Source organism: Lithobates pipiens, unplaced genomic scaffold (assembly GCF_037356315.1).
Source record: "Lithobates pipiens isolate NorthernLeopardFrog02 unplaced genomic scaffold, aLitPip1_a1.2 Scaffold_18, whole genome shotgun sequence".
Taxonomy (NCBI): Eukaryota; Metazoa; Chordata; class Amphibia; order Anura; family Ranidae; genus Lithobates; species Lithobates pipiens.
This window is the reverse complement of record NW_027507758.1, coordinates 623,257,538-623,285,485: the sequence shown is the minus strand read 5'-3', so window position 1 is coordinate 623,285,485 and position 27,948 is coordinate 623,257,538. Positions and strand designations below refer to the sequence as shown.

Here is a 27,948-nt window from a genome sequence, read left to right as displayed (position 1 = left end):
GAGCTCTGTAGGTGAGATCACAAGTACATCATAATGATACAGCCGTAGGTATACATCAAAAACATGATATACATATATAGTCATACTGATAAAACTCTAACGCATTTCAACCATTAGTAGTAGAGGTCTTCTGGGGGAAAGGAATACATGAACTCTACAAAGAAATGTATTGTAAAAATAGACATATTTAGAAATCAAGCAGCAATATATGTTAGTATTGACACATGGATTACAATGCTTCAATCATATTTACCACTGACGGCTGTAAAGTTAGCCTCTCAAGTGCAGCGCCTAAAGATTGCTTGAGGATCCAGGCCATGTGGCAAGAACTCCCGGCCCACCGCACCGATAAAAGGGGCTGAATGTCCAAAAGACCAGTGAGAGGGCCTACAAGAGGCCGCACTTGAACCCACACCTAGGAGAGAGCAAGGAGAAGCCAGGAGCCGAGAACGGAACCAAAAAACTCACGAGTCCCTAGGGGGTATAGAATAATAATGGTATATTAAATTGGATATCACTTTGTCAGAAGCCAAGGGTTCTAGTGAAACTAAGTGTGAGTGAAGGGTGAAGGGAAATGATGGCGTGAAAAGGAAGTGAAGAGTGGCGCCAAAGGAAGGACAAAATAGGGCAGTGATTGGGGAAGGTATGAAAAGGAGAAGGGGGAAGTGAAAAAGGTGCATGGAAAAAGAAAGAGGGGAGGGTGAAAGACTGTGAAAATAGGCAGCTGGGGTGACGAAGAGAAAAACAGAGAGGCAATGTAGGTGCAAAGTGAGAATGTGGGTGACTAGAAAATGAACAAAAAGTTTATGACAGAAATGACGCCATACAGTTCTGAAGAACAGAGAGGGGTATGGGGAAAAAGACCAAATGGATAAAAGGTGATGAGTGAAGTGTAAATAAGAACCAACAAACCAAAAACTGCAGAAAAAGTGAAAAAAATGGAGTGTGCGGAAATAGTGCTGGATGATTGTGAAAGAAAAAAGCGAGTGACATGGCAGTGCACTAAAGGGAACATATAGTAGAAGCTTAGACAGGTTTACCTAGTAAGGTAGATTGATGGTATCAATTCATCAAGCTACAATGCAAGGAAGATGGTGAGGCATGATAGCCGCACATCAAATATTCATTTGAGTAGACAAACTATTTGAAAGACCTAAAAGATAGAATAGTATATACTACTATTTTACTTTAAACGTAGATGAGATTTTGGTCTATTCAGGGCAATAGCTGCTTGGGATCTGAAGAGAATCCTCATTACCCAGGCTTTATGTATGTTAGACCCAATGTGACAAGGTATATGATGGTCCTGTGCCTGGTAGACGGCCCCTCCCTCTCACCCAGCCCCTGCCAAGTGATGGGGTAAAGAGCCGCTATCAAAGGCGGCCACCACGCAGTCTCCCCGGTGGAAAAACCCACGAATGCTGTTGTCACCTCCGTCACAACGTGCGTGACGCCATGGTGTGCACATCGAGAGGTGCTCGCACATGCACCGCAGGCCAGAGGGCACCCGGAGTGATCGCGGGACGGCGTCGGCAGGGATGTGCTCCCTCCAGCGGCCGACATAAAGAAGGCTGCCTTCAAAACACACAAAGTAAAGGGGAAAAGAATGGCAACTAGTGGCATCATCCCCCCGCCTGCTGTGAGGCCCAAACATGGCCAAAACTAACACCACCCATAGACATACAGGGGCCAGGAATGCAAGCCATGCAGCTGGAACCTATAACAGCAAGGGGGCACAGTTTTAAAAACAGTCAGATTGTATATATACACACACGTCAGAACAATGAATATATAAACAATATTAATTGAATAAACAATAATCATGAGCCTGTAATCGATGTTCAAAAAACTGCAAAAGAAGAAACTCCTGAATGACACTAGGCAGAGACTAAAAAAATCTGGTAAATTACTGTTTTTTTGCCCGATACAAAACCCTTCAAAAACGGGGCAAAAGATATGGACTACCCTTATATCACCATTAGTATCACTTTCCATTTTGCATCACCACTTTCAAACTGAAGTCCTTCCCCCATTTCCACAGGACCACCCTCTCTGGGCTAAAGATAGTCTTGATGTAGGATACATTTCATGCACCCCTTACGAAGCAAGACTAAAACAAGGAGTTTCCCCAGTTTACCACAAGCAGTACCATCCATCCAAAGAGAAGGAGGAAGGCATCAGACCCATTATTGAGCAATTCCTGAAACAAGGAATTTTAAGACCCATCATATCGCCTTATAACACCCCATAAACCCAGTCAAAAAGATTGATGGATCACAGAGATCTGTGCAGGATCTCCGAGCCATAAATAACCTTGTGATTCCAATTGCCCCTATTGTACCTGATGTGCCATCTCTCATTACTGCCATACCTGCCTTGGAAGTATGTTTTTCAGTTATTGATTTAAGTAATGTTTTTTTTCTCTGTCCCTGTTGATGAAGAGACACAACTACTACTAGCTTTTTCCTATAGAGGGCACCAAATAACCTGGAATTGCTTGTCATGGCTATATAGACTCACCTGCAGTCTACTCAATGGCCACTTTACAGTCTTGGGTGTCTAGCCATGGTTTCGTCCTTTAATAATACAATGACCTACTATTGTGTAGTCCCTCCCAGGAGGCCTGTCAGAAAGATTCTGTTTTACTGTTAGAACATCTAGCACAGACAGGTCACAAAGTGTCTAGTTGCAATGGTGTCAGGAAAGTGTTGAATATCTTGGTTTTACTCTGTGTCATGATAAAAGGAGAATCAATCACAAGGGAGCTGCGGCTCTCGTGGGTCTTCCCTGCCCACATACCAAGAAGGAAGTGTTAACCTTCTTAGGTATGAATGGTTATTGCCGCCAATGGATACCCGATTGCTTCCTACTATGATAATTTGCTGAGACAAGCTGCTCTACCTGACAGTCTTGACCTTGTGAAATGAAATGATGAAATGGTTAATGCTTTTGTGTATCTTAAAACTGCTATAACAGCTCCTGGTTTGGGATTACATGATTATTGTAAAGGGTTTCATTTCTTTGCAAGGGACAACTGTAAAACCATGGCTGGGGTCCTTGCACAAGAGCATGGAGGAAAGGTGAGACCTGTAGCCTTTTTTTCCAGAGTACTCCCAGTTCCGGTACAAGGCATGCCAGCGTGTCTGAAGGCTTTGGCCTCTTGTGCCATGGCTGTAGAAAAGGCTACTTCATTTACATTAGGTTACCCTACGGAAGCATACACACAAACACAGTACTGATGACATTTCAAAGTGTAATGCACTAGCTGACGCCACTGCTAAACAAGCTGCTTTGACGGTCCCAGCTTTTATCCAAACAATCCCCCCCCCCACACCCCCAACTTTGCCCTGGGAACAGGTTTTGCAGGACCTACAGGCTATGGTTTCACAAGAAAATCTGGCCTATTGGCATAAACAGGATCTGACAATGAGTCCTGAGACAGGACTCATTACCAAAGAGGGGAAACCGGGCATACCAAAAGTAAGTGCACCTTTATTCATCTCACAGTACCATGGCATAGGACATGGACAAGGATGGAAAGCTACAGCTAATATGTTAACATAACATAAGAAATTCCACATTCTATATCACCCACAGAGTTCAGGTATAGTGGAAAGAATATACCGAATAATTAAAGATAAAATAAAGGAAGGCTACGAGTGGCACATTTGCCAAATGGAAAACTGTGCTGCCCGAGATTTTAGCAGAAATAAGAATGACCCCTTCCAAGACCAATCACTTCTCTACTTTTGAGAACCTAAAGGGCTGACCTTTTCCAACACCCTGGATTAAGAAACCCTTGGAAATAGAGCAGGGAGATCTGCGTTTGATACAGGAAGAATATTGTAGAAACGTGATTATAAAGCTGAATGGCATCTACGGTAATGTATTCTCTTCTATAACCCTCACAGGAACCAACACACGAGTTCCAACATGGAGATGTTGTCGGAATTCGCCAGCTGAACCGGACCAAGAAGCAAGATTACCCTTTTGGCCTGCCCACTAGCGTAGCCCCGGTGACCAGAACCGTTGTCCTCATGGAAAAATCCAGAGCCTGGATCCACGACAAGAGGATGAAGAAAGTACCAGAAAGGACCCAGAAGCAAGACACAGATAAAGCAGGTGATGCAAATCCTCGAAGAGCGAGTGAAACAGGTGATAAAAGACTCTGAAAAAGATGACCTCACTTCTCTCATCACAGACTTTTGGGAAAGCCTTGTGCCTACTCTTTATGCTGGCACTGATAGTATTTCTGCCCATATGGATCATCACTAACTGTATTCATCACCCTGAGGACTTGGGTGCCCAAAAGGCCATATACAGCCCCCCAATAGAACAGTAACTAGACAAAGGAGGGAATCCAACGTGGAGGGCCCAAAGGACTCATACCCCCCCCTACTGATAGAATGTTGTTACTTCAGTATAAGTATTCTTATGCTTAAAAGTCAAGTTATGACAAATGCTGGGTATGAAGTAAATTGCACCTGAGCACACTGCAAATTCCTCTGTTAGCTATCCCTGTGAACATAACTCAGTTTCTAAATGGTATTCCTCCTGTAATTATAACCAATATATCAGCCATATATGCAAATAACACAATTTCCTTCCCAATAATTGGTAGAAGCCACTCTCCAGATTGGTGTTTTAACTTAGGAAATTCCTTAAATAAAAAAGGTAAAAAGATATGCCGAAGCTCACAGTTTAATATCTCTTAAAACAGAAATTTGTCCTCCATGTTTCACACCAATAACCCAGAACGCAAGACAAATTTAAATACTGTCTTGAATTGGGGAGCTGGTACCAACAACCCTGTGAGTTTTGTTTTGAACCAGTTGACCATGGTCACCGTTTCTGAAAGTTTTCAGGATACTATAAACCAACAACAATGGGCAGCACAGTGGTGTAGTGGTTAGCACTCTCACCTAGCAGTAAGAAGGGTTGCTGGTTCAAATCCCAACCACGACACTACCTGCCTGGAGTTTGCATGTTCTCCCTGTGCCTGCGTGGGTTTCCTCCGGGTGCTCTGGTTTCCACCCACAATCCAAAGACATGCAGGTAGGTTAATTGGCTTCTGTCCAAAATTGGCCCTAGTATATGAATTGGGACCTAGGATAGTGGGCTCCTTGAGAGTAGGGACTGATGTGAGTGTGCAATGTACAGGGATAGGGACAATTGTAGACACTTACTGAGGTTGAACTGGATGGACTGGTGTCTTTATTCAACCTTACTAACTATGAACAACCATTTTCCCTAGGTGATAGTGTGTATGTATGTTGTGGCAAGGAATGCTATCCATGGATACCAGTTGGTACCTGTGGGTGGTGTTATTTGGCTTCATTGATTCAGTGATGAGAATCATATGGGATGAAAAATGAAAGCACCAACATCGTTTGAAAGCTAGCGCATACCCCAGGTACCCCCTTAATCACAGAGAAAAGAGATCTATTTCTTAAAAAGGATCAGGCCTGGGCATGGTTACCCTCATGGAGAGGATGGGGAATAGAACTGATGAAAAGATTGAATAACTACTAAAAAATGAAGGATGACATTATTCTGTAGACATCAAACTTAATTTTTGAACAAAGGGCTATTCATAACCAACTAGATAGGCACGAAGTAGCTATCAAATCCATAAGTGCTGGTCTGACTGGACTCTGTGAAGTAACGGAGGACTATGAGGGCTGCACAGGGATTCATAATACTAGTATTGAAGTTCTAGATTACTATGATATAATGGATAAACACTGAAAAGGAGGTGTCAAACCTCCAAGCTGAAGCCAGAGATATTGCCAAGGATGCATGGAACCCCTTTAAAGGGACTAGGGAGTGTTCTGTGATTTTTTTTGGTTGCATTTTCTCTTGGTTAGTTTTAACGTTCCTGTTTTTTTATCCTTGTTATATATATATTGTTCAATGTATCTGTAATTATACAACGCAACTAAATGACCCCATACAGAGAACATTAAGTGATCGTAGTGAAATCACTTTGTGATCTAAGAGGGGATTGAAAGAGTTAACATGACTAAAACTTTAAAATAGCTGACAGAGGAATATGTTTATTTTACAATATTTATTGTCACAATGATCACATGATAGATGAGGTCTGGTAAGAACTAGTTTTGGAATTATGTTTTCAGACAATATCAACTGCTATAATACTAGTTTAGACTATGTCTGAGATGTTTCCTGAACTACAACCTGAAGCTCTTAAACTGGGAGTATGGAGAGGACTTTTAAGTGATGGATGCGGGTGAAGAAGAGAATCAGGGACTGGAACTGAAGCTGAAAGCCTAAAACTAAAGATAATGTGTACTTTTCTATTGTTTACAAACTTACCCCAGTAATGGCCATTATCTATTGCTGTTGATTACATTGATTTCTTTCAAAAGTTTTGATTACCTCGCCTGTTTTTGTGTATTTTTATCATTTTCTACGTAGTTGTTTTTTATCTAAATTACATACAAGTGCACTGATTGGAGGCTTGTTGTGTACTTCTGTTGTTTAACCACCTCAGTACAGTGCAGTTACACCCCCTTCCTGACCAGACCAATTTTCAGCTTTCAGCGCTCTCACACTTTGAATGACAATTACTCAGTCATCCAACACAGTATCCATATGAAACTTGCGTCCTTTTTTCCACACAAATAGAGCTTTCTTTTAGTGGTATTTAATCACTAGTGGGTTTTTTATTTTTTGTGCTATAAATAAAATAAAACGTAAATTTTGTGAAAAAAAATGCCTTTTTCTTCGTTTCTGTCATAAATTTTTGCTAATTAGTAATTTTTCTTCATAAATTTTGGCCAAAATTTATACTGCTACATATCTTTGGTAAAAATAACCCACATTAGTATATATTATTTGGTCTTTGTGAAAGTTATAGAGTCTACAAACTATGGTGCCAATCACTGAAAATTGATCACTTCTGATGAGGCCTTCAGTACATCAGGTGTATCTCATTTCTTGAGACTCTAACTAGTCAGGAAAGTACAAATACCCCCCAAATGACCCCTTTTTACAAAGTAGACATCCCAAGGTATTAAGTAAGTAGCATGGTGAGTTTTTTTAAGTTGTCATTTTTTCCCACAATTCTTTGCAAAATGAAGATTTTTTATTTTTTTTTATTTTTTTTTACTAAATTGTCATATTATCAGGTTATTTCTCACACACAGCATATGTATACAACAAATTACCCCCCAAAATACATTCTGCTACTCTTCCCGAGTATGGCGATACCACATGTGTGAGACTTTTACACAGCCTGGCCACATACAGAGCACCAACATCGATGTAGTACCTTCAGACGTTCTACGAGCAAAAATGACGCATCTCATTTCTCAACCACCTATTACACTTTTGAAGGCCCTGGAGTACCAGGACAATGGAATTTCCCATAAAATCACCCCATTTTGGAAAGCAAACACCCCAACGTATAATCTGTGAGGCATAATGAGTCTTTTGAACGGTTCATTTTTTTCCAGAAGTTTTTGGAATATGTGGAAAAAAATTAAAACGCATTTTTTTTTTACACAAAATTGTCAATTTATAAGATATTTCTAACACATAACATGTATATAGCAAAAATTACACCCCAAAATACATTCTGCTACTCCTCCCGAGTATGGCGATACCACATGTGTAGGACTTTTACACAGCCTGGCCACATAGATGGGCCAAACATTGAAGTAGTACGTTCAGGCGTTCTAGGAGCATAAATGACACATCTTATTTCATTCCTACCCATCACACTTTTGAAGGTCCTGGACCACCAGGACAGTGAAATTACCCACAAAATGACCCCATTTTGGAAAGTAAACACCCCAACGTATATTCTATGAGACATGGGCTGCAAATAGGTACTCGGGTACTCAGGTGGACTGTGACAGGTACTCGGGTACTCAGATGGACTGGAACAGGTACTCGGGTACTCTGATGGCCTGGTGACAGGTACTCGGGTACTCTGATGGCCTGGTGACAGGTACTCGGGTACTCTGATGGCCTGGTGACAGGTACTCGGGTACTCTGATGGCCTGGTGACAGGTACTCGGGTACTCTGATGGCCTGGTGACAGGTACTCGGGTACTCTGATGGCCTGGTGACAGGTACTCGGGTACTCTGATGGCCTGGTGACAGGTACTCGGGTACTTTGATGGGCCGGGACAGGTACTCGGGTACTCTGATGGGCCGGGACAGGTACTCGGGTACTCAGATGAACTGTGACAGGTACTCGGGTACTCAGATGGGCTGGGACAGGTACTTGGGTACTCAGATGGGCTGGGACAGGTACTCGGGTACTCAGATGGGCTGGGACAGGTACTCGGGTACTCTGATGGGCTGGGACAGGTACTCGGGTACTCTGATGGGCTGGGACAGGTACTCGGGTACTCTGATGGGCTGGGACAGGTACTCGGGTACTCAGATGGGCTGGGACAGGTACTCGGGTACTCTGATTGGCTGGGACAGGTACTCGGGTACTCTGATGGGCTGGGACAGGTACTCGGGTACTCTGATGGGCTGGGACAGGTACTCGGGTACTCAGATGGGCTGGGACAGGTACTCGGGTACTCAGATGGGCTGGGACAGGTACTCGGGTACTCAGATGGGCTGGGACAGGTACTCGGGTACTCAGATGGGCTGGGACAGGTACTCAAATACTCTGATGGACTGTGACAGGTACTCTGATGGACTGTGATTGACAGGTACTATGAGGGGTGGTGACAGGTCCTCTTTATTGGGGGGAGGGGCAATCAGTATGTTTGGTGTACACTGTATGCGGTAACGAGATGTTACCGCAATCTCCTCCTCACACACGATCGGTGTGTGAGGAGGAGAACCCGGTAACATCCCGTTACCGCGGTTTGTTTACATTTTAGTGATCGGCTGTGAAAGGATCACAGCCGATCACGTGGGTAAACAGCCAGCCAATGGCTGTTTACCAGTGTCGGTGACGAGCAGTGTTCCCGGGGAACACGCCGCCACCGACGTGCTCGCGCGCATGCGCCGTGCACGTAGGGGGTGTGACCATCTGTGATCGGCCGTGACTTCATCACGGCCGATCACGTGGTAAACAGCCATAACGAATGGCTGTTCGCCCCCTTCGGTGGCGAGCGGTGTCTCCGTGACACGCCGCCACCGAAGAAACAGGGATGCGCGCGCACGATCGCGCGCATCCCTGTTTAAACGGGAGGCCGTCATATGACGGCCTCCCGCCACAATAGCTGCGCCGCCTGGCCGTCATTTGACGGCCGGCGGTCAGCAACTAGTTAATAAATGCTTAATTTAAGCAATTTTCTGTATCCCTTCTTTATTATTTAAATTTACTGTTAGATTTTATGAAATGAAGGAAAAAAAAAAAAAAAAAAAACGCCTAAAATATCAGCCGCAAAAATCTGCATCATATATCGGCCACAAAAATCTGCATCATATATAGGCCATCGGCCGCTCCGATTTCTAAATTTCGGCATCAGCCAGAGAAAAACCCATATCGGTCGGCCTCTTTCCCTGATGTACAGGAAGACAGGACTTCAGTGAGGAACAATTCCCTCACTCAGGACAGGAATACGGCTTCTCCCCTGTGTGCAATGTCTGGTGTCTGTGAAGATTGGGTTTCCTTGTAAAACATTTCCCGCACTCAGGACAGGAAAGTGGCTTCTCCCCCGTGTGAGATCTCTGATGTCTGTAAAGATGGGACTTCTGTGAAAAATATTTCCCACACTCAGGACAGGAATACAGCTTTTCCCCCGTGTGGGATCTCTGATGCTTAACAAGATCTGATTTTTGTGCAAAACATTTCCCACACTCAGAACAGGAAAGCGGCTTCTCCCCCCTGTGCATTTTCTGATGCCTGTAAAGATTGAACTTCTGTGAAAAACATTTCCCGCACTCAGGACAGGAATATAGCTTTTCCCCCGTGTGAGACCTCTGATGTTTAACAAGATCTGATTTTTGTGCAAAACATTTCAAACACTCAGAACAGGAAAGTGGCTTCTCCCCCGTGTGCAATTTTTGATGCCTGTAAAGATTGAACTTCTGTGAAAAGCATTTCCCGCACTCAGGACAGGAAAGTGGCTTTTTCCCCATGTGACATCTCTGATGTGTAACAAGTTCTGATTTTTGTGCAAAAAATTTCCCACACTCAGAACAGGAAAGTGGCCCCTCCCCCATGTGCAATTTCTGATGCCTGTAAAGATGTGACTTCCCTGAAAAACATTTCCCGCACTCAGAACAGAAATATGGCTTTTCCCCCGTGTGAGATCTCTGATGTTCAACAAGTACTGATTTTCGTATAAAACATTTCCCGCACTCAATACACAAATATGGCTTGTCTCCTGTGTGTAATCTCTCATGTCTGCGTAGATTGGACTTCTCTGAAAAACATTTCCCGCACTCAGAACAGGAAAGTGGCTTCTCCCCTGTGTGAGATCTCTGATGGCTATAAAGACTGGACTTCTCTGAAAAACATTTCCCACACTCGGGACAGGAATACTGCTTTTCCCCTGTGTGCAATTTCTGATGTCGGTGAAGATCGGACTTCAATGAAAAACATTTCCCGCACTCAGGACACGAATACGGCTTCTCACCGGTGTGCAATTTCTGATGTCTGTGAAGATTGGACTTCAATGAAAAACATTTACCGCACTCAGAACAAGAAAGTGGCTTCTCACCTGTATGAGATTTTTTATGCCTATTAAGATGGAATTTAGAACGGAAACCCTTCCCGCACTCAGTACAGGAATACTCCTTCTCACCTGTATGATATTTTTTATGAGCAATAAATCTGCATTTATAACGGAAACATTTCCCGCACTCAGTACAGGAAAACCTCTTCTCTGTTGGAAGGACGGCCCCGTCCCTCACAGTCTGAGGTTCCTCAGGATAAGAGGAATACGATGGTCCATCTACACTGTGTGGTGCCAGATGGACATTTGAGGTAGTCGGGTTTTCTCCTGGACTATACTGTGTGATGTCCTCATCTTCTACTTTACAGTCTGGAGACAAAGTGAGACAATCCTCTGAGGTTTTCCTCATCTCCCGTCCATCTACTAAAATAGAAATACAAAGATTATTACTAGACATGAGCTGATTGGTTCCCCTAAACCAGGACTCCGCCCACATCAGGCAGCTTTGTCTCTGAGGATCTTACAATTCCCCCCTCAGGGTAACTAGTAGACCTGAAGCGTGGAACAGTATGCTGTCTACCGGGCGCTCGGGTTCGGCACATCACGGATCTGGTGGACAGGGATACTGGGAGGGGTTGGGGAAGACCCGGCTGTCATGTACTAAAATAGGAATAAAAAGATTATTACTAGGGGTGGGCCGAACATCCCCCGTTCAGCAGAACTCCCAAACAGGGGAAATGTTATAACCCAAACGGCAGTGCGTTACTTTAACTGACAAATGCGCGGTCGCGTGACGCTGTACCCAAATAAAACTGATGTAGTTTTTCCCACAAATAGAGATTTCTTTTCGTGGTATTTGATTACCTCTGCGGTTTTTATTTTGTGCACGATAAACAAAAAAGACCGACAATTTTGAAAAAAAAAAAAAAAAATTAAAAATCCAATTTCTTCATCAATTTAAGCCAAAATGTAGTCTACATATTTTTGGTAAAAAAAAATCTCAATAAGCGTATAATGATTGGTTTGCGAAAAAGTCATCACGTCTACAAAACTATGGAATATTTTTATAGTATTTACATTTTTTTTTGTAATATTGGCGGCGATTAGCGTCAGAAGGGGCGGGGCCCCGGGTGATGTAACCAGGTGGCCCTGCCCCTTGCCTACAGTATATAAGAAATGTCAGAGCCTGGAGCGCGCAGACGGCGGGAGGACTCTCAGTAGGCAAGACCATTTTTTTTTTTTTCGGGTCGGTGGGCAGCATGATTAATGATGGATTTACATCAAGGGACACTGTTTTTCTCTTTTTTGTAATAAAGTATTTGTCAAAAACTGTCTCGTGTGGTTATTAGTTTTGTATACTTTTTTGGTAAATGAGTAGGGGTACTATGTACCCGATACCCATTCACATGGGGGGGCGGGATCTGGGAGCTTCCAGATTCAAAAAGGCTACCTGCCCGCAGACCCCCACAACCACAGCCCAGGGTTGTTGGGAAGAGGCCCTTGTCCCCATCAACATAGGGATGAGGTGCTTTGGGGTGGGAGGGCAGCGCCCCCCTATCCCAAAGCACCCACCCCTCCTTGTTGAGGGTTCCCCTTAAAAGCCATACCAGATCCGAAGGGAATAGACTGGGGGGCACCCTATGCCACTTTTTTCACAGATGCTTTTATTCAACTGTTAGCTGGGAAACCGATTGACAGCTGATGACTCATCGGCTGTTAAGGACACCGTGGCCAGCTTCCTGGCCCTGCTCCGTAACAACCAGCTTACACTGCAACCCGATTGGGAAAAGCTTTGTCCAATCAGGGTGCAGAATGCAGTGTGCAGAGCTCAGTGTATTGCAGGGTGTCCATCGGGGCGAACACCCTGCAAATTCACGTGTTTGGCAAATGGCCGAACAGGTAAATGTTCAGCCCGAACTTACGTTTGAGCCGTTCGCCCATTCCTAATTATTACTAGATGTGAGCCGATTGGTTGCCCTAAACCAGGACTCTGCCCACATCAGGCAGCTTTGTCTCTGAGGATCTTACAATTCCCCCCTCAAGGTAACTAGTAAATGGGTCCTCTGATCTCCTACCAGATCATTTCTTTATTCATGGACCTTAGTCAGAGAGTGAGGAAACAACGAGAACTGTCTTTTATAGGAGTGATAGTGATGAGGGCATTATAGGACAAGGGTCCCCACCCCCTCTATCACTCATCAATAGTCACAGGGCTGAGCCCCACCAGAGGTCAGAGGGTGAGGATGTAGGGGGAGTAATCAAGATGAAGACTGGACTGATCCTGAAGACCACCACCTTTTTACTTATACCTCATTATCACCTTCTGTTAAAGGTTTCAAATGTATCAACATATTATCAACAAGTACACAGACATATCCCTCCACCTGGCAAAGACAGCAAACAGAGAAAGTAACCCTGGGAGGATTGTGATGTTAGAGGTCTTGCTAGACCTGGACATAAGGTAGAAGATTCAAAGTACATGCATCAGATGCCTAGATTGAGCAATATCTATGGTGAAAAGCAACATTTTGCTGCCAATAAATCCCAGAAATACAGAGGACGGGGACATCTCTCTGGTGGGTTCCCATTACTGGATCCATCTGTAGGAAACACACACACACACTGACTGAATACATTGTTTCTATGTGTTTATCAGATGATGGGGGATCTAGGTGGAGCCTCCGTACTGCTCTCTCCTTTACAATAAAGTCTCCTCTTACCCGGTGATGTGAGGGGCGGCTGATTGTCCATCATGGCGTCCTTGTAGAGATCCTTGTGTCCTTCTAAATACTCCCACTCCTCCATGGAGAAATAGACAGTGACATCCTGACACCTTATAGGAACCTGACACACACAATGATACAGTCACCATCCAGACACATCCCTTGTCTGTTACTGGATAATGTCCCAGAATTCCCAGAATCCTCCTCACCTCTCCTGTCAGCAGCTCCATCATCTTCTTGGTGATTTCTAGAATCTTCTCCATGTTGTGTCTCTCAGGTTTTAGGGAGTCACATGGAGGCACTGTGATGGTCATATGATCACCTGACTTCACAGGAGGAAATCTCTATATTGAGGAACCAATAGGAATATAATGTTAGAATCCTACTCACCTCTCTGGTCAGGTTTATGTTTTATTAATAGAGATAAGAGTGATGTCATGTGACCTCCCAGAATCCTCCTCACCTCTCCGGTCAGGTCTGTGTTTTATTAAGAGAGATAAGTGTGATGTCATGTGACCTCCCAGAATCCTCCTCACCTCTCCGGTCAGCAGGTAGATGATCTCCAGGGTGAGGTTTAGTATCTTCTCAGTCATGTGACTCCGGTCCTCCTCCATCCTCATTGGTGCCGTCTTTTGATCTATACAGGTCTCCTTGTAGACAGATAGCTTTGATAAATGAAAGTAAGAATTATTTGGATGGTGTTGGCCACACAATAATAGGATGTGGATGTGAGGGGGGTAATAGGAGGGTTGTTGTACATTTAAAGCATAAGTTCATCTTTGGGAACATGTTACATGCTCTGCCCGATTTTATGATAGAACATTTAACATGTACAATCCCCAGACTAGCTGATACTGTTTGAAAACAGCGCGGGTGTGTGGGTCTCTGCTCATACGGCCGTGTCATTTATATACACAGCTCTGTGTGTCCAAATGAACTACAAGCTCTGACATCCGGCTGTTGGCTTGTAGTTCTCAATAAACTACCACGATGCTGTGGAGTGCTGTGGTAGTTCATTGAGTCTTCCTGTCAGCAATGTATCGGCTTACCCGTGATGTACGGGATGTATGGGATATACGGGATGTATTTGTAGCAGGGATATAATTGTGTAATAACGCAATTAATGTGAAGTACAATGTAAATCTATGGACAATGTTATTCACTAGTATTGGATGCCATCTAGTGACCAAAACTGGAAATGGACTTTAGCTATTTTCCTTTTTTCATGGTGTTGGAAAGATAACAGTTAGTGACTGTGTTTACTTTGGTCATTTGATCTTATCTACCCAGGAGTCTGTGTGACCTACCCATGAACACTTTGATATGCAGTGCATGCTGGTTAGGGTATAAAAGGGACTGCAGCGGCCATATTTGGTCTCTTGGATCCCCGTTGCCTGCCTGTGTGGAACTGTGTGTAAGGTTCTCAGACGCATCGGTAGATAGTCACGCGGAGTGCAAACCGGATTGTTTGCTGGGTGACTTGACGGAGCCAAGACCTGGGGATCAGACCGACGGGGATAGGAGATGCTTGTTGGAGCAGCGAAGAGCCGAATCCAGTCGGTGGAGTGACACGGAGCATCTGGCCTAGTCAGCGGAAGCAAGCTGCAGTTGTAAGACTCAAGCCATCACTCAGAACTCTGATGCGATTGGTGAGCGGGTTGTGGCCCACTGTTTAATCTATTACACGTACTTTGACTTACTAATAAGCCTTGCAGGGGCCTGTTGTTCCACGGAAGAGTAATTGAACAACTGAATGAATGAATGAAATACTTGTATAGCGCACAATGCAAACTGAATCGCCTCTAGGCGCTGTGGGGAGCTTTGATCATCTGCTAAAAGAGGAAGGTCTTGAGTTTTTTCCTAAAAGCCAGGTGATTTTCCTCCATGCGGATGTTGATTGGTAGAGCATTCCATAGCCGAGGCCCTTGGACAGCGAATCTCCGATCCCCCTTGGATTTATACCGGGCTTTGGGCACGAGGAGGAGGTTTTTGTTGGCTGATCAAAGACTGCGGTTTGGTGTGTAATGATTTATTTTCTCCATTAGGTACTGTGGAGCTTCTCTATGCACGCATTTGTGGGTGAGGCAAAGGGTCTTGAACGTGATCCGATTTTTTATGGTTAGCCAATGTAAGCTCCTCAGCGAAGGAGAGATGGATTCCCAGGGTTTTTTTCCTGTTATCAGCCTTGCCGCCGTGTTTTGGATCAGTTGTAATCGCGCAAGTTGATATTGTGGTAATCCTATGTAAAGCGAGTTTGCGTAGTCCAGACGTGAATTAATGATTGTTCCAACTACCACTGCTTTGTCATTCTTTGGGATAAAAGGGATGAGTCTGCGAAGCATGCGTAGCAGATGGTGAGATCCACAGACTACAGATCCTATTTGCGCATCCATTGACATTTGTGCGTCTAAAATAACCCAGAGACTCTTCGCTTTGGTCTTTGGGGAGATAGTCTGCCCAAAGACGGTTGGTGGAGACCAGGAGGTTTTGGTTGCAGGCTTATGATTTGGGTGTAAGATAAGAAGCTCTGTCTTTGATTGGTTCAGCTGGAGGGAGTTGGTGGTCATCCAGTCCTCTATTGATTTGAGGCAGTTTTCAAGTTGTTGTTGGTGATCTTTTTTTCCATTGATCCGGAAATAAAGTTGCGTGTCGTCAGCGTAAGAGTGGAAGCAAAGGTCTGAGAATCTGATGATTTGAAGGAGTGGGCGAATGTAAATGTTGAAGAGAACAGGTGACAAGGGAGAGCCTTGAGGGACTCCGCAGGTGACTGCCCGAGTTTCGGAGAGGAATTTTCCTAGTTTCACTGTCTGTGACCGATTTCCTAGGAAGGACGAGAACCATTGGAGATCTATGCCTTGGACTCCGGCTACTTCTGTGAGTCGGACGAGTAGAGTATTGTGATCTACTGTATCAAACGCTGCACTTAGGTCTAGCAGTACGAGGAGACACGGCTCTCCGTCATCTGCTGCTTCGAGGGCGTCATCCCAAATCTTGAGGAGAGCTGTTTCTGTTCCATGACCCGGGCGGAAGCCTGATTGCAGCGGGTCCAGGAGTTTGTAAGTATCCAGGTGAAGTTGTAGCTGATGTACTACAGCTTTCTCCATGATCTTAGAAATGGTGTTGAGGCTTGTAATTGGCCTACGGTTGTTTGGGTCCTGAGGGTCCAGGTTTGGTTTCTTGAGTAGAGGTTTGACGATGCCTTGTTTGAGGATGCTGGGAACAATCCCTTTGTGGAATGATCGGTTTATGAAGTGGGTTATGGTTGGAGCCACGATGTCGGAGCATTCTTTCAGTAGTTTTGTGGGGATGATGTCAATAGGTGAAGTACTGTCACGCAGTTTATTAATGATGTTTTTTGCCGTGTCTACGGTAATTGGGGATAGTGAAAATTTCGGCGGTTGCGGTATGTTGGTGCAGACATCCTCTTTATGTATTTGCTGGCTGAGGTTGGATGTTTTCTTCTGACAAATTGTTTCCCTGATGGTTTTGACTTTATCGATGAAAAAATCCGACAGTTTGTCACAGTAATCCTGGGATTCGCTTTCTGGGGGTTCTAGGCACACCGGATTCATTGATTGATTAACCAGTTTAAACAGTTCCCGTGGTTGGTTTGCGGCCGTTGAGATTGTATATGAGAAGTGGTCCTTTTTGGCTTTGAAGATTTCTTTCCGATAATTCTCTGTGAGACCTTTGTAGTTAAACTGACACTTAATAGGCTCGAGGCCCGTTTCACTTTAGTACCCAAGTGTGATTACAAGTTACTGGAGTTATACCTGGAGTGTTCCAAGTTAACTTTCTTTACTTTAACCTTTGGATTACAACTATTGAGGAATTATTTAAGCTAGCGAAGAAAGAAGATAAAGAAGAAAATACATTAAGTGAGGCCTCACGTAGACTTTAAATAAGGGGAGCTCCCAGGGCTAGATAGTAACATACTTGCATGATGTTTATTGTATTTGCCTGTTGACTTATGTTGTGCTGACGTTCTACATTGCAAACTCTGTAACCACCTATTTGCTATATTTTCAGTAAAAGTATTTCTGTTTAAGAGTACAAGCTACTGTCTTTCCCCACCAGGTGGAGCCAGAGGATCCTGAGGGATAGACACAGGTACATAATACTGTTTACACTGTACTGTATTATTATTGCACCACAGCTGTGCCAAGGAGACAGAGTCATACAGAAGGGGGGGTTTCTCAGTAGAGTGCAGGCCCAATTCAAATCAGCAGCTCCTTCGGGGGTCAGTGCTACATATGGGATATACAGATGTACAGCATATACGGAATATATGGGTAAGCAGATACACTGACAGTGTGCAGGAGACCTGCATGGCATCAGAGATCTGCTTTACAGGCTCCTACTACAAAAAAATAATAAACTAATAATAAAGATGTGCATTTATTATTTTTGTAGAAAGGTGAACTTATCCCATTAAGGACTACTGCCCCCATGGGACCACATTTCATTTGGACTGTTTAGTGTTTGTTACATTTTCACGAACGCAGAACCCTCTTGGCCTGCCAGATCAGAAATTATTTTTTCTCTGTGATCCTTCCTGTGACTTGTTTGCTCTGAGGCAGTGCTGTGAGGACAATGTCGGGTCATCATGATGTCCAGGAAAGGGAACTTGTTGAATTTTGCCCAGAATTGCCAGCTAATCAGGATTATTGTCAGCCTGCTGACTGATAGGAGTGATGTCACCCCCATAGTTATTACTCGAAGACTATAGACTCGAACATCGGCCGTTCGTCTGTTCGGCAAATTCAGAACTTTGTGGACAGTTCACACCAAATTCATGTGGCACGAACGGTCCACAATGCACTACGCCATCGCAGTGCATTGCTAGCTCACGATTGGCCAAGCATGCACTGTGACCCCAATTGCTTGGCCAATCACAGCGCCGGCAGCGAGGAGAGCCATATTTGGCCACAGGCAGGATGCCTGTGGCCAATTATAGCTCAGGGGGTTTAGTACACGCCCCACACTATATAAGGCCGCCAGCTTGGCGGCCTTGTGTAGTGTGTTGGCATGCAGGGAAAGTGCTAGATAGGCAGGGACAGTGTGTTCTTTTCTCAGCCATCTGCAGTAGTTAGCGGGTGTTGTGTGCCTCCAGCACAGTATACACCTGTATCTACCCTTTATTGCTGGTGTTCTTTAATACAGCCATCTGCAGAAGTTAGTGGGTGTTGTGTGCCTCCAGCACAGTATACACCTGTGTCTACCCTTTATTGGTGGTGTTCTCCAATACAGGCATCTGCAGGAGTTAGTGGGTGTTGTGTGCCTCCAGCACAGTATACATCTGTATCTACCCTTTATTGCTGGTTTTCTCTAATACAGCCATCTGCAGGAGTTAGTGGGTGTTGTGTGCCTCCAGCACAGTATACACCTGTATCTACCCTTTTATGCTGGTGTTCTCTAATACAGGCATCTGCAGGAGTTAGTGGGTGTTGTGTGCCTCCAGCACAGTATACACCTGTATCTACCCTTTTATGCTGGTGTTCTCTAATATAGGCATCTGCAGGAGTTAGTGGGTGTTGTGTGCCTCCAGCACAGTATACACCTGTATCTACCCTTTTATGCTGGTGTTCTCTAATACAGGCATCTGCAGGAGTTAGTGGGTGTTGTGTGCCTCCAGCGCAGTAAACACCTGTATCTACCCTTTATTGCTGTTGCTCTCTAATACAGCCATCTGCAGGAGTTAGTGGGTGTTGTGTCCCTCCAGCACAGTATACACCTGTATCTACCCTTTTATGCTGGTTTTCTCTAATACAGGCATCTGCAGGAGTTAGTGGGTGTTGTGTGCCTCCAGCACAGTATACACCTGTATCTACCCTTTATTGCTGGTGTTCTATAATACAGGAATCTGCAGGAGTTAAAGTGGGTGTTGTGTGCCTTCAGCACAGTATACACCTGAAGATTCCCCTTATTGCTGGTGTTGTCTGTTGCATAGCTTGCATATTAGCCTTTAAAATTAGCACTTTGGATTTTGAACGTTCGAGTCCCATAGACTTTAATAGGGTTCTAAAGTTTGTACGAATTTTAGGACCATTCAAAGGTTCTGGTATGAACCGAACCGGGGGGGGGGGGGGGGCAGGGGGGGGTGTTCGGCTCATCCCTAGTTATTAACTTTGGTTTAACTTGATTCTCCCTTTTAGATTGTAAGCTCTAAGGAGCAGAGCCCTCTAATTCATCCTGTATTGAATTGTACAAACTGTTGTGGCTATATAAATCCTGAATAATATTGATAATGTCACTGTCACTCTCTGCAGTAAGAGATTGGATAGCAGAAGGATGGTGCTAGAAAGCTGTGGGGGAGGAGTCTGTTCTCTTCCCTTTAATGGCAGCCCAATGTGGGCAGGAGGAGCACAGCGGGGGGGTTGTTCTCTTGGTTGTCAAGTATACTGTAGTATCCAGGAAAGACTCAGTTAGACTTACCGGTGACGGTATTTCTAAGAGCCTTTCAGGACAACCCCGGAGAGAGTGTAGCTCCACCTTGCAATCAGGAAACACATGCCCACTTTAAAAACACCTCCTCCTCCTCCATGGCTTCAGTTATTGTGGCCTTCCGACGCTGGAAAACAAAGCACAGAAAGCACAACACCATGGTAGAACTTAATACATTTACTAAGCATAACCTAGGGAGGGAAGTAACGGTTGTCCTGAAAGGCTCTTAGAAATACCGTCACCGGTAAGTCTAACTGAGTCTTTCTCAAATCGCCTTTCAGGACAACCCCGGAGAGGATAACCGAGAAACTTACCCTAGGGCGGGACTACTGCCTGCAGTACCTTCCTGCCGAAGGCCTGATCTGCTGCAGACAGTAGATCTAACCGGTAATGCCGGAGAAATGTCGAATAACTGGACCAAGTGGCAGCCTTGCAGATTTGTTCAGGCGTGGCACCGGCCCTTTCAGCCCAGGAAACTGCCGTGGATCTAGTAGAGTGGGCAGCAATACCTGAGGGAGGTATTTCTCCTTTTGCTTTATAGGCTTCTGTTATAGCCAACTTAAGCCACCTACCCAGCGTACTTTTAGAAGCTTTCTCCCCCTTGCGTGATCCAGAAAATATCACAAAGAGGGCGTTTGATTTTCTAAATTCTTTAGTAACTTTCAGAAACTGTAAAAGACATCTTCTCACATCCAATGTGTGAAAAACTTCCTCTCCTGCATTTGCTGGGCTTGCAGAGAATGTAGGTAACACTATTTCCTGTGATCGATGGAAAGTTGAGGATACTTTCGGTAGGAATGCTGGATCCGTCCTCAGTACCACCCTGTCCTGATAAATTCTAAGGAAGGGTTCTGTAATAGCTAGAGCTTGGAGCTCGCTGACTCTCCTGGCCGAGGTGATGGCCACCAAAAAGATTGTTTTTAAAACCACCTTCTGCAAAGAAGCTTCCTGTAAGGGTTCAAACGGTGCTCCCGAGAGACCCTGTAAAACTGTAGACAAATCCCAACTGGGAAAGTCTTTAAGGGCTACTGGTCTATTTCGAGCAAGAGCCCTAAAAAATCTAGAAATTAAAGTTTCTTTAGATAAAGTCTTTTCAAAGAAAACTGATAAGGCAGCCACCTGAGTCTTCAGGGTACTGGCTGCGAGACCCTTCTCCATTCCTTCATGGAGAAACTCCAAGACTGACACCGTGCTCTTGACCCTGAGTTCTCTAGAACTGCACCAGGAGTTGAACTTTTTCCAGACCTTCATGTAAATTGCCTGTGTAACTGCCTTCCTACTGGACAGCAGGGTCTTTACTACTTTATCTGAGAGACCTTTAGCCTTTAACAGGTCCTCCTCAGAAACCAGGCGGTTAGCTGCAGGAGTTCCACTTCTGGATGACTTACTGTCCCCTGGGATAACAGATCTTTTCTGAGTGGTAACCTCCATGGGGGCTTCGAGGCTAGGTTTCGAAGACCCGCGAACCAGGGTCTTTTTGGCCAAAAAGGAGTGACTAGTATTAAGTCTGTCCTTTCTTCCCTGAATTTCCTCAGTACTAGTGGAATTAGAGGAAAGGGGGAAAGGCATAGCACAGCTGGTAATGCCAGGGGTGAGCGAATGCATCCAACCCTATTGCTGCATCTCCTCGGTGAAGAGAAAAGAATCTGTCCACCTTTGAGTTCTGCTGGCTGGCAAAAAGGTCTACCTGAGGAACCCCCCAGGCCTCGGAGATCATCAGGAACACTTCCTGATTCAGACTCCATTCTGCCTCTAGCAATTTGCGCCTGCTTAGGAGGTCCGCAAACAAATTCTGAGAGCCCTTCAGATGCACTGCCGATAGTGAGGCTGTGTTCTGTTCTGCCCAGGCTAACAACAGATTGGCCAGCTCCATCAAGCTCCTGCTTCTGGTTCCCCCTTGCTTCATAATGTAGGTAACCGCTGTTGTGTTGTCTGACAACACCTGAACATGGTGGCCTCTCAAACTTTGCTGAAATGCCACTAAACCCAGAAAGATCGCCTTCAACTCCCTCCAGTTGGATGATCTTTGAGCTTCCTGTTTGGACCAGACCCCCTGAGATGTCTGACCATCCAGATGGGCTCCCCAGCCCCAGGCACTTGCGTCTGTAGTAAGGCGCTTGTCCACAGGAAAGGTCCACACCAGGCCCCTTGAGAGGTTTGCCTGGTCTCTCCACCACCAAAGAGCCCTTTTCGTCTTTGACAAAATTTTTAGCTGTTTTTCCAAAGGATCCTGATGGGACCAGCTTGACAGAACCTCCCTCTGAAGGGGTCTGGAATGGAACCTGGCCCACTGAACAGCCGGGATTGCTGCCGTAAACAGGCCCAGAACTGCCATAGCCATCCTGACTGAGACTGTCTGGTTGCTCTGCATCCGCTGTACAGCTAGCTGTAACTTTTCCTGTTTTTCCAACGGCAGGAAAACTTTCTGGAGAATCGAATTTAATGTATACCCCAGAAATTTCATTTCCTGTGAGGGGGTCAGGATTGACTTCTCTAGGTTTAGAAGCCATCCCAGGCCCTCGAGGTGAGACTGGGCCCTCTGGAGATTGACTAGGACCTGCTCCCTGGAGTCTGCAAAAAACAAAAGGTCGTCCAGATAAGGAACGACTGGAATCCCCTTCAATTTCAGGGGTTCCAAAGCCTCTGCCATAATCTTCGTAAAGACCCTGGGAGAGGACGAGAGTCCGAACGGCAGAGCCCTGAATTGGAGGTGCCATACCGAACTCCCTACCATTAATGCCAGGCGCAGGAACGGCTGCGATGCCTGATGAATTGGTATATGAAGGTAGGCATCCCTTAGGTCCAGGGATGCCATGAAGCATTCTGGGGTCAACAGCTTTGTGATGGAGAAAATTGTATCCATCCTGAAATGTTTGTACCGAATGAACCTGTTCAGGAATTTCAGATTCAGGATTAGACGGTACTTCCCTGAGGGTTTTTTCACCAGAAAAATATGTGAATAAAAACCCCCGCCCTGCTGGTTTACTGGGACTTGAATCAGAACCTCTTGCTGTATCAGCTCCTGTAACAACAGCTTCATTGCAGAGGCCTTCTCCTGATCCCTTGGCAATGTTGTCACATAAAACCTGCTCGGAGGTAGTTCTGAAAACTCCAACCTGTACCCCTGATCGACAACGCTCTTCACGAACAGATTTGGAGACAGCCTGTCCCATTGTTCGCGAAAAGCTGACAGTCTCCCCCCCACTGGGGAGATATTGTCACTTGTTCTTAGGGGACTGCTCTGGGGGAGATCTAAAGAGGACTCCACCCCTGCCTTTGCCCTTCTGTGAACCCCATCTGCTCTTGTGCTCCTGGTCTTTTTTATGGGACTGCTGAAAAGCACGAAAATTCTTTTTAGCAATCTGCTTTTTCTTAACTGGAAAAGCCTTCTTTTTATCGGCTGTTCTATCCAGCACAGACTCTAAATCAGGACCAAAGAGCAAGTCACCCGAGAAGGGAAGACCACACAGCTTGACCTTAGAGGCAGTGTCCCCAGACCATGTTTTCAGCCAAACTGCTCTCCTGGCTGAATTTACAAGAGCCGAAGACCTAGCGGCCAGTTTAACTGATTCTGCTGATGCATCCGCCATGTATTTGACTGCATTCAGGATCAGTGGAAAGGACTCTAAGAGATCCTTGCGGGGTGTCCCCGCCTCAATATGGCTCTTCAGCTTCTCTACCCAACATTCCAGATTCCTGGCCACCACCGTAGCTGCCATTGCTGGTTTTAGACTGACTGACGCAGCATCCCAAGCTTTTTTAAGGATGGAGTCAGCTTTTTTGTCCATTGGGTCTTTAAGGATCCCCATATCTTCAAAGGCTAGATCCGTTCGTCTGGATACCTGCGAGAAAGCTGCATCGACTCTGGGTTTCTTGTTCCAAACCTCTGAGTCCTTATCTTCGAAGGGAAACCTTCTTTTGAGAGCTTTAGAGAAGAAAGGGGCTTTTTCTGGGTCCTTCCACTCCTTTCTCACTGAGTCTGAGAAGACCCTGTGGACAGGAAAAACTCGCCGTTTTGTTTCGTCCAACCCCTGGTACATTTTGTCATGAACTGACAGTTGTACTTTTTCTTCCTGAATTTCTAGAGTAGTGTAGATTGCTTTTAAAATATCATCTACTTCCTCTAGTGATAGCTTGAATTTGGAGCCCCTGCTATCTTCTTCCTCTTCCTCCTCCTCAGAATCCCTGAAGGAGATGAGAGTACTACCCCCTTCGTCTCCAGACTCTTCAGTTTCCACCTGTCTGGATGACGACGCCCTGGGGCTGGGCGGTAAGTTCTGAGGCTCGGTCTGTGCGGGAGGGTTTTGTATCAGGATGGACTTGACTGAACTCAAAGAGTTTGTCAGCTCTTTAACCGAAGAAAACAAATCCTTATATTGTTGAGATGTTTCCTCTTCCACCAATTCTCTGATACAATTTCTGCACATTGCCTTCTGCCATGAATCTCTGAGGGGGGTTTTGCAAGAAGGACATTTTCTCTGACCTGGTCTAGCTTTTCCTAGTGATTTTTCCTGAAACGACATACAGGTTTAATTCACTAAAAGCTCTCAACAACCAGTTGCTTAACACCAAGCCAGTGCAGAGACCCACCACCAAACAGACCTACTAGTGAGACCCCAGAACTAGGCTGCAAAAGGTCAGAGCGAAGTCCACCTCTGACCTGCAGCGACAGGCCCCCAAGAGGGGGGAACAAACAAAGACATACCCACAGCAAAGCAGAGGGTGCCAGTGCACCTTACGTACCTGGGCTGGACCGGTGCTGGGGGCGCCTGTCTCCGCCATAGCTGGCTTGCACTCTTCCATCGTTTGAGTGAGGCAGCTATTTTACAAACAGCTCTCATTTTAAATTTTCCCGGCCGCCGCGTCATCAAGGCCGGCCGGAAGCGGAAGCACACGGTCACCTGACCCGCCCCATGACCCCTGCGTTCCAGGCGCTGAACCACGGCGCCACGCCCCCTCAGAGCGCCCGCGCGTCACCGTGAACGACGCCGTCGCCGCCCGGGACCCGGCGCCGAAAACGGAGCCATGCCGCTGACCTGCAGCGGCCTCCGCCAGCAACAGAGCCCTCCCTGCGCTAACAAGCGGACACCGGGCACCCGACGCCGGCACTCCGAGGGTCCTTACTCCCGTGAGATGGCGGGACCAGGAGCTCCAGGAGTCCTCTCCCCGTGGAGATGCTGCTGGGGGTCAAAGAGAAACAACCTGCAACAAAAGGTAAGCCTTACTCCCCTGCAGAGAGTGTAGCTCTCCCTGGTTCAGGCACATGCTTCCTCCAAGGAGGAAACACAATAACTGAAGCCATGGAGGAGGAGGAGGTGTTTTTAAAGTGGGCATGTGTTTCCTGATTGCAAGGTGGAGCTACACTCTCTCCGGGGTTGTCCTGAAAGGCGATTTGAGAAATTGTAGAGAGTGGCAGTGGGCTCCTGGAGCTCTGAATTCCAGCACAGGGCACTGTAAGAGCCTGTGTCATGGGAAGGTTTAGACTGCCTCCCCCAGATGCAGAGCACTGACCCCTGGGCACCCACGAGGCAATGCTGTACAAACAGACCTCCTATAAGAATGAGTGCCCACCGAGGTGTGAAGGATTGTCCTTCTTCATTACATTTGGTATCTTGGGAATTTTTTGACCAGTGAGGTGGTAAGAAGGTGGTCTAAAAACGAAATGCAGGTGGGGGGACCACCATAGCCAAGCATCCCCCCTTCATACCTTAGAGTCCTCCTGAGCCCTACAACCGTCTCTTCCCTCAGAGACCAGCTGCTCTCCATCCTCATCAAGGGCCCAAAGTCCTTCAGCTACATTACCCCCTTAGAATCCTTCAACCCAACTACAACCTCAGGTGCCCCAAAGTCCTTCAGCCTCAGTACCTTCTCAGAGACCCCTCAGATCCTCTACTACCCTCAGAACCTTCAGTATTTCCTGACACAAGTGATGGAACATATATTCTTCATGGCAGGCTGGAGAATGTCCTGACCAACAATGTAAGGGTCTCTATGCTCCATACTCCTGACCCCTGCACTTCATCATTGTGTTGGCTGCACATTGTAATGACTGCCCATTGGCTGCCTGTGTAGTGTAATAATTGCCCTTTGTAGGCCATGTATGGTCAGGATGGTCATCGTCTATTTATTGTCAGTGCTGTTTGTTTAGAGGACCATATTACTAGAATTTATCTCCAAAATGAGGAGAAAGTTCTGGTCCCGTAAGTGGGGGAAATGTTCTGCCCCTGAAGGGGTTAATCTAGGTTTCCACACTATATATGTGTGTATCATCATCTGCTGGAGATAAAAGACATCACAGTGACTATGGAGGAAGAGGACGGACATGACGGGGGGTTACTGGGTGTAAATAGAGAATAAGATCTTATTACCTCCTCTGCTGCCATTTCCAGCAATGTCTTCTCTCTATTTCCTCCTGACTCACCTCTCACCCGCAACTTCCTATTTATACCTGACATCACTTCCTGTCTGTCTTCCATAGAGACCTCCTGTCTGGGTAAAAGTGAGATCACCACCTTCTGAAGCACAGAGGAACTGCAGCCCAAAGAAACAACTAGTAGTGTGGGCACGGCCTTGTGCTGTATGTACTGTATATCCTTATAGATGGGGTTATCTCCTCCTTCCACCAAGGGGGATAGAAATATATTACTACCTAGTCCAGCCTTTCTCATCCAGGGTTCCTCCAAAGGTTTCTAGGAGTTCCTTGACCAATGAGCAATATAAAATATATAAAATATGATGCTGCATAGATTAAATAGACACCAAGCTTGTCCAGATTTAAAACTGCACACCCCTGTGTTGTTAAGACATGGCATGACTCCGGTCTCTGTAAAGGGCCGATCATGCGACTCTTTAACCACTTAAAGCGGGAGTCCACCGGGACTCCGCGTTTTTTTTTTTTTTTAAAGCCAGCAGCTACAAATACTGCAGCTGCTGACTTTTAAAATAGTGACACTTACCTGTCCAGCGCGCCCGCGATGTCGGCACCCGAAGCCGATTGCTAGGTCGTCTGTCGGGTCCTGCCGCCGCCATCTTGTGTATGGGAATCAGGAAATGGAGCCTTTCGGCTTCATTTCCCGGTTCCCTACTGCGCATGCGCGAGCCGCGCGGCGCAATCCGGACGGTCCCCGCTGCCTCTGGGAACTGTGTGTTTCCCAGCAGGCAGCGGGGCACTTACGCAAAGGGGCGGGCAGTTGCGGAAAGGGACGTAATCTACGCCCCTTTCCGCAGACAGCTATCCCGGAAGTGGGTGCAGTTACCTGGATTATCCAGGTAACTGCACCCCCCTCCCCCCTGAAAGGTGCCAATTGTGGCGCCGGAGGGGGGGGGATTCCGATGAGCGGAGGTCCATTTTAGGGTGGACCTCCGCTTTAATGGCCAAGCCTCTTTTTTAGATGTGGTGTTTACAAGTTAAAAACATTTTTTTTGCTAGAAAATTACTCAGAACCCCCAAACATTATACATTTTTTTTTCTAACATCCTACAGAATAAAATCGCGGTCATTGCAATACTTTCTGTCACACCGTATTTGCGCAGCAGTCTTACAAGCGCACTTTTTTTTTTAAAATCGACTTTTTTGATAGAAAAAAATAAGAAAACAGTAAAGTTAGCCCAATTTTTTTTTTTACATTGTGAAAGATAATGTTACGCAGAATAAATTGATACCCAACATGTCACGCTTCAAAACTGCGCCCGCTCGTGGAATGGCGACAAATGTTTACTCTTAAAAATCTCCATAGGCGACGTTTAAAAAATTCTACCGGTTGCATGTTTTGAGTTACAGAGGAGGTCTAGGGCTAGAATTATTGCTCTCGCTCTACCAATCACGGCGATACCTCACATGTGTGGTTTTGAATACTGTTTTCATATGTGGGTGCTACTCAGGTATGTGTTCGCTTCTGCACGCGAGCTCGGCGGGATGGGGCGCGTTTAAAAAATTTTTATTTTTATTTTTTTTAAAGTAGAAGGTAAAATAAATAAGTACCAGTTTTATTCCTATTACAAGGAATGTAAACATCCCTGGTAATAGAAAAAAGCATGACAGGACCTCTTAAATATGAGATCTGGGGTCAAAAAGACCTCAGATCTCATATTTACACAAAAATGCAATAATAAACAAAAAATTGTCATTTAAAAAAATAAACAAAATAAATTGGCCTTTTAAGAGT

At 45.6% G+C, this 27,948-nt stretch overlaps 2 protein-coding genes across 3 annotated transcripts in view; both read right to left on the bottom strand.

Moving 5' to 3' along the window:
- Positions 1-7,723: 7,723 nt before the first annotated feature.
- The window catches only part of LOC143989514 (uncharacterized), a 129,089-nt gene continuing 108,864 nt past the window's right edge, over positions 7,724-27,948 (bottom strand). The window contains exon 10 of the mRNA XM_077489651.1: positions 7,724-10,821. Within this exon, the coding sequence (XP_077345777.1) occupies positions 9,541-10,821 (1,281 nt within the window). The 3' untranslated portion in view covers positions 7,724-9,540. The remainder of the gene's footprint in view (positions 10,822-27,948) is intronic.
- LOC143989497 (gastrula zinc finger protein XlCGF66.1-like) lies at positions 11,598-26,205 on the bottom strand. Of its 2 annotated transcripts, XM_077489637.1 has the most exons (4): positions 26,152-26,205; positions 13,876-14,004; positions 13,549-13,683; positions 11,601-13,460 (listed from the first exon to the last, which is right to left on the bottom strand). In XM_077489637.1, exons 1-4 carry the CDS (start codon positions 26,164-26,166, stop codon positions 13,269-13,271), a joined length of 471 nt encoding a protein of 156 aa, XP_077345763.1. In that variant the 5' UTR covers positions 26,167-26,205; the 3' UTR covers positions 11,601-13,268. The 2 variants fall into 2 exon arrangements, with proteins under 2 accessions (XP_077345762.1, XP_077345763.1); XM_077489636.1 differs by having other exon boundaries at positions 11,598-13,683.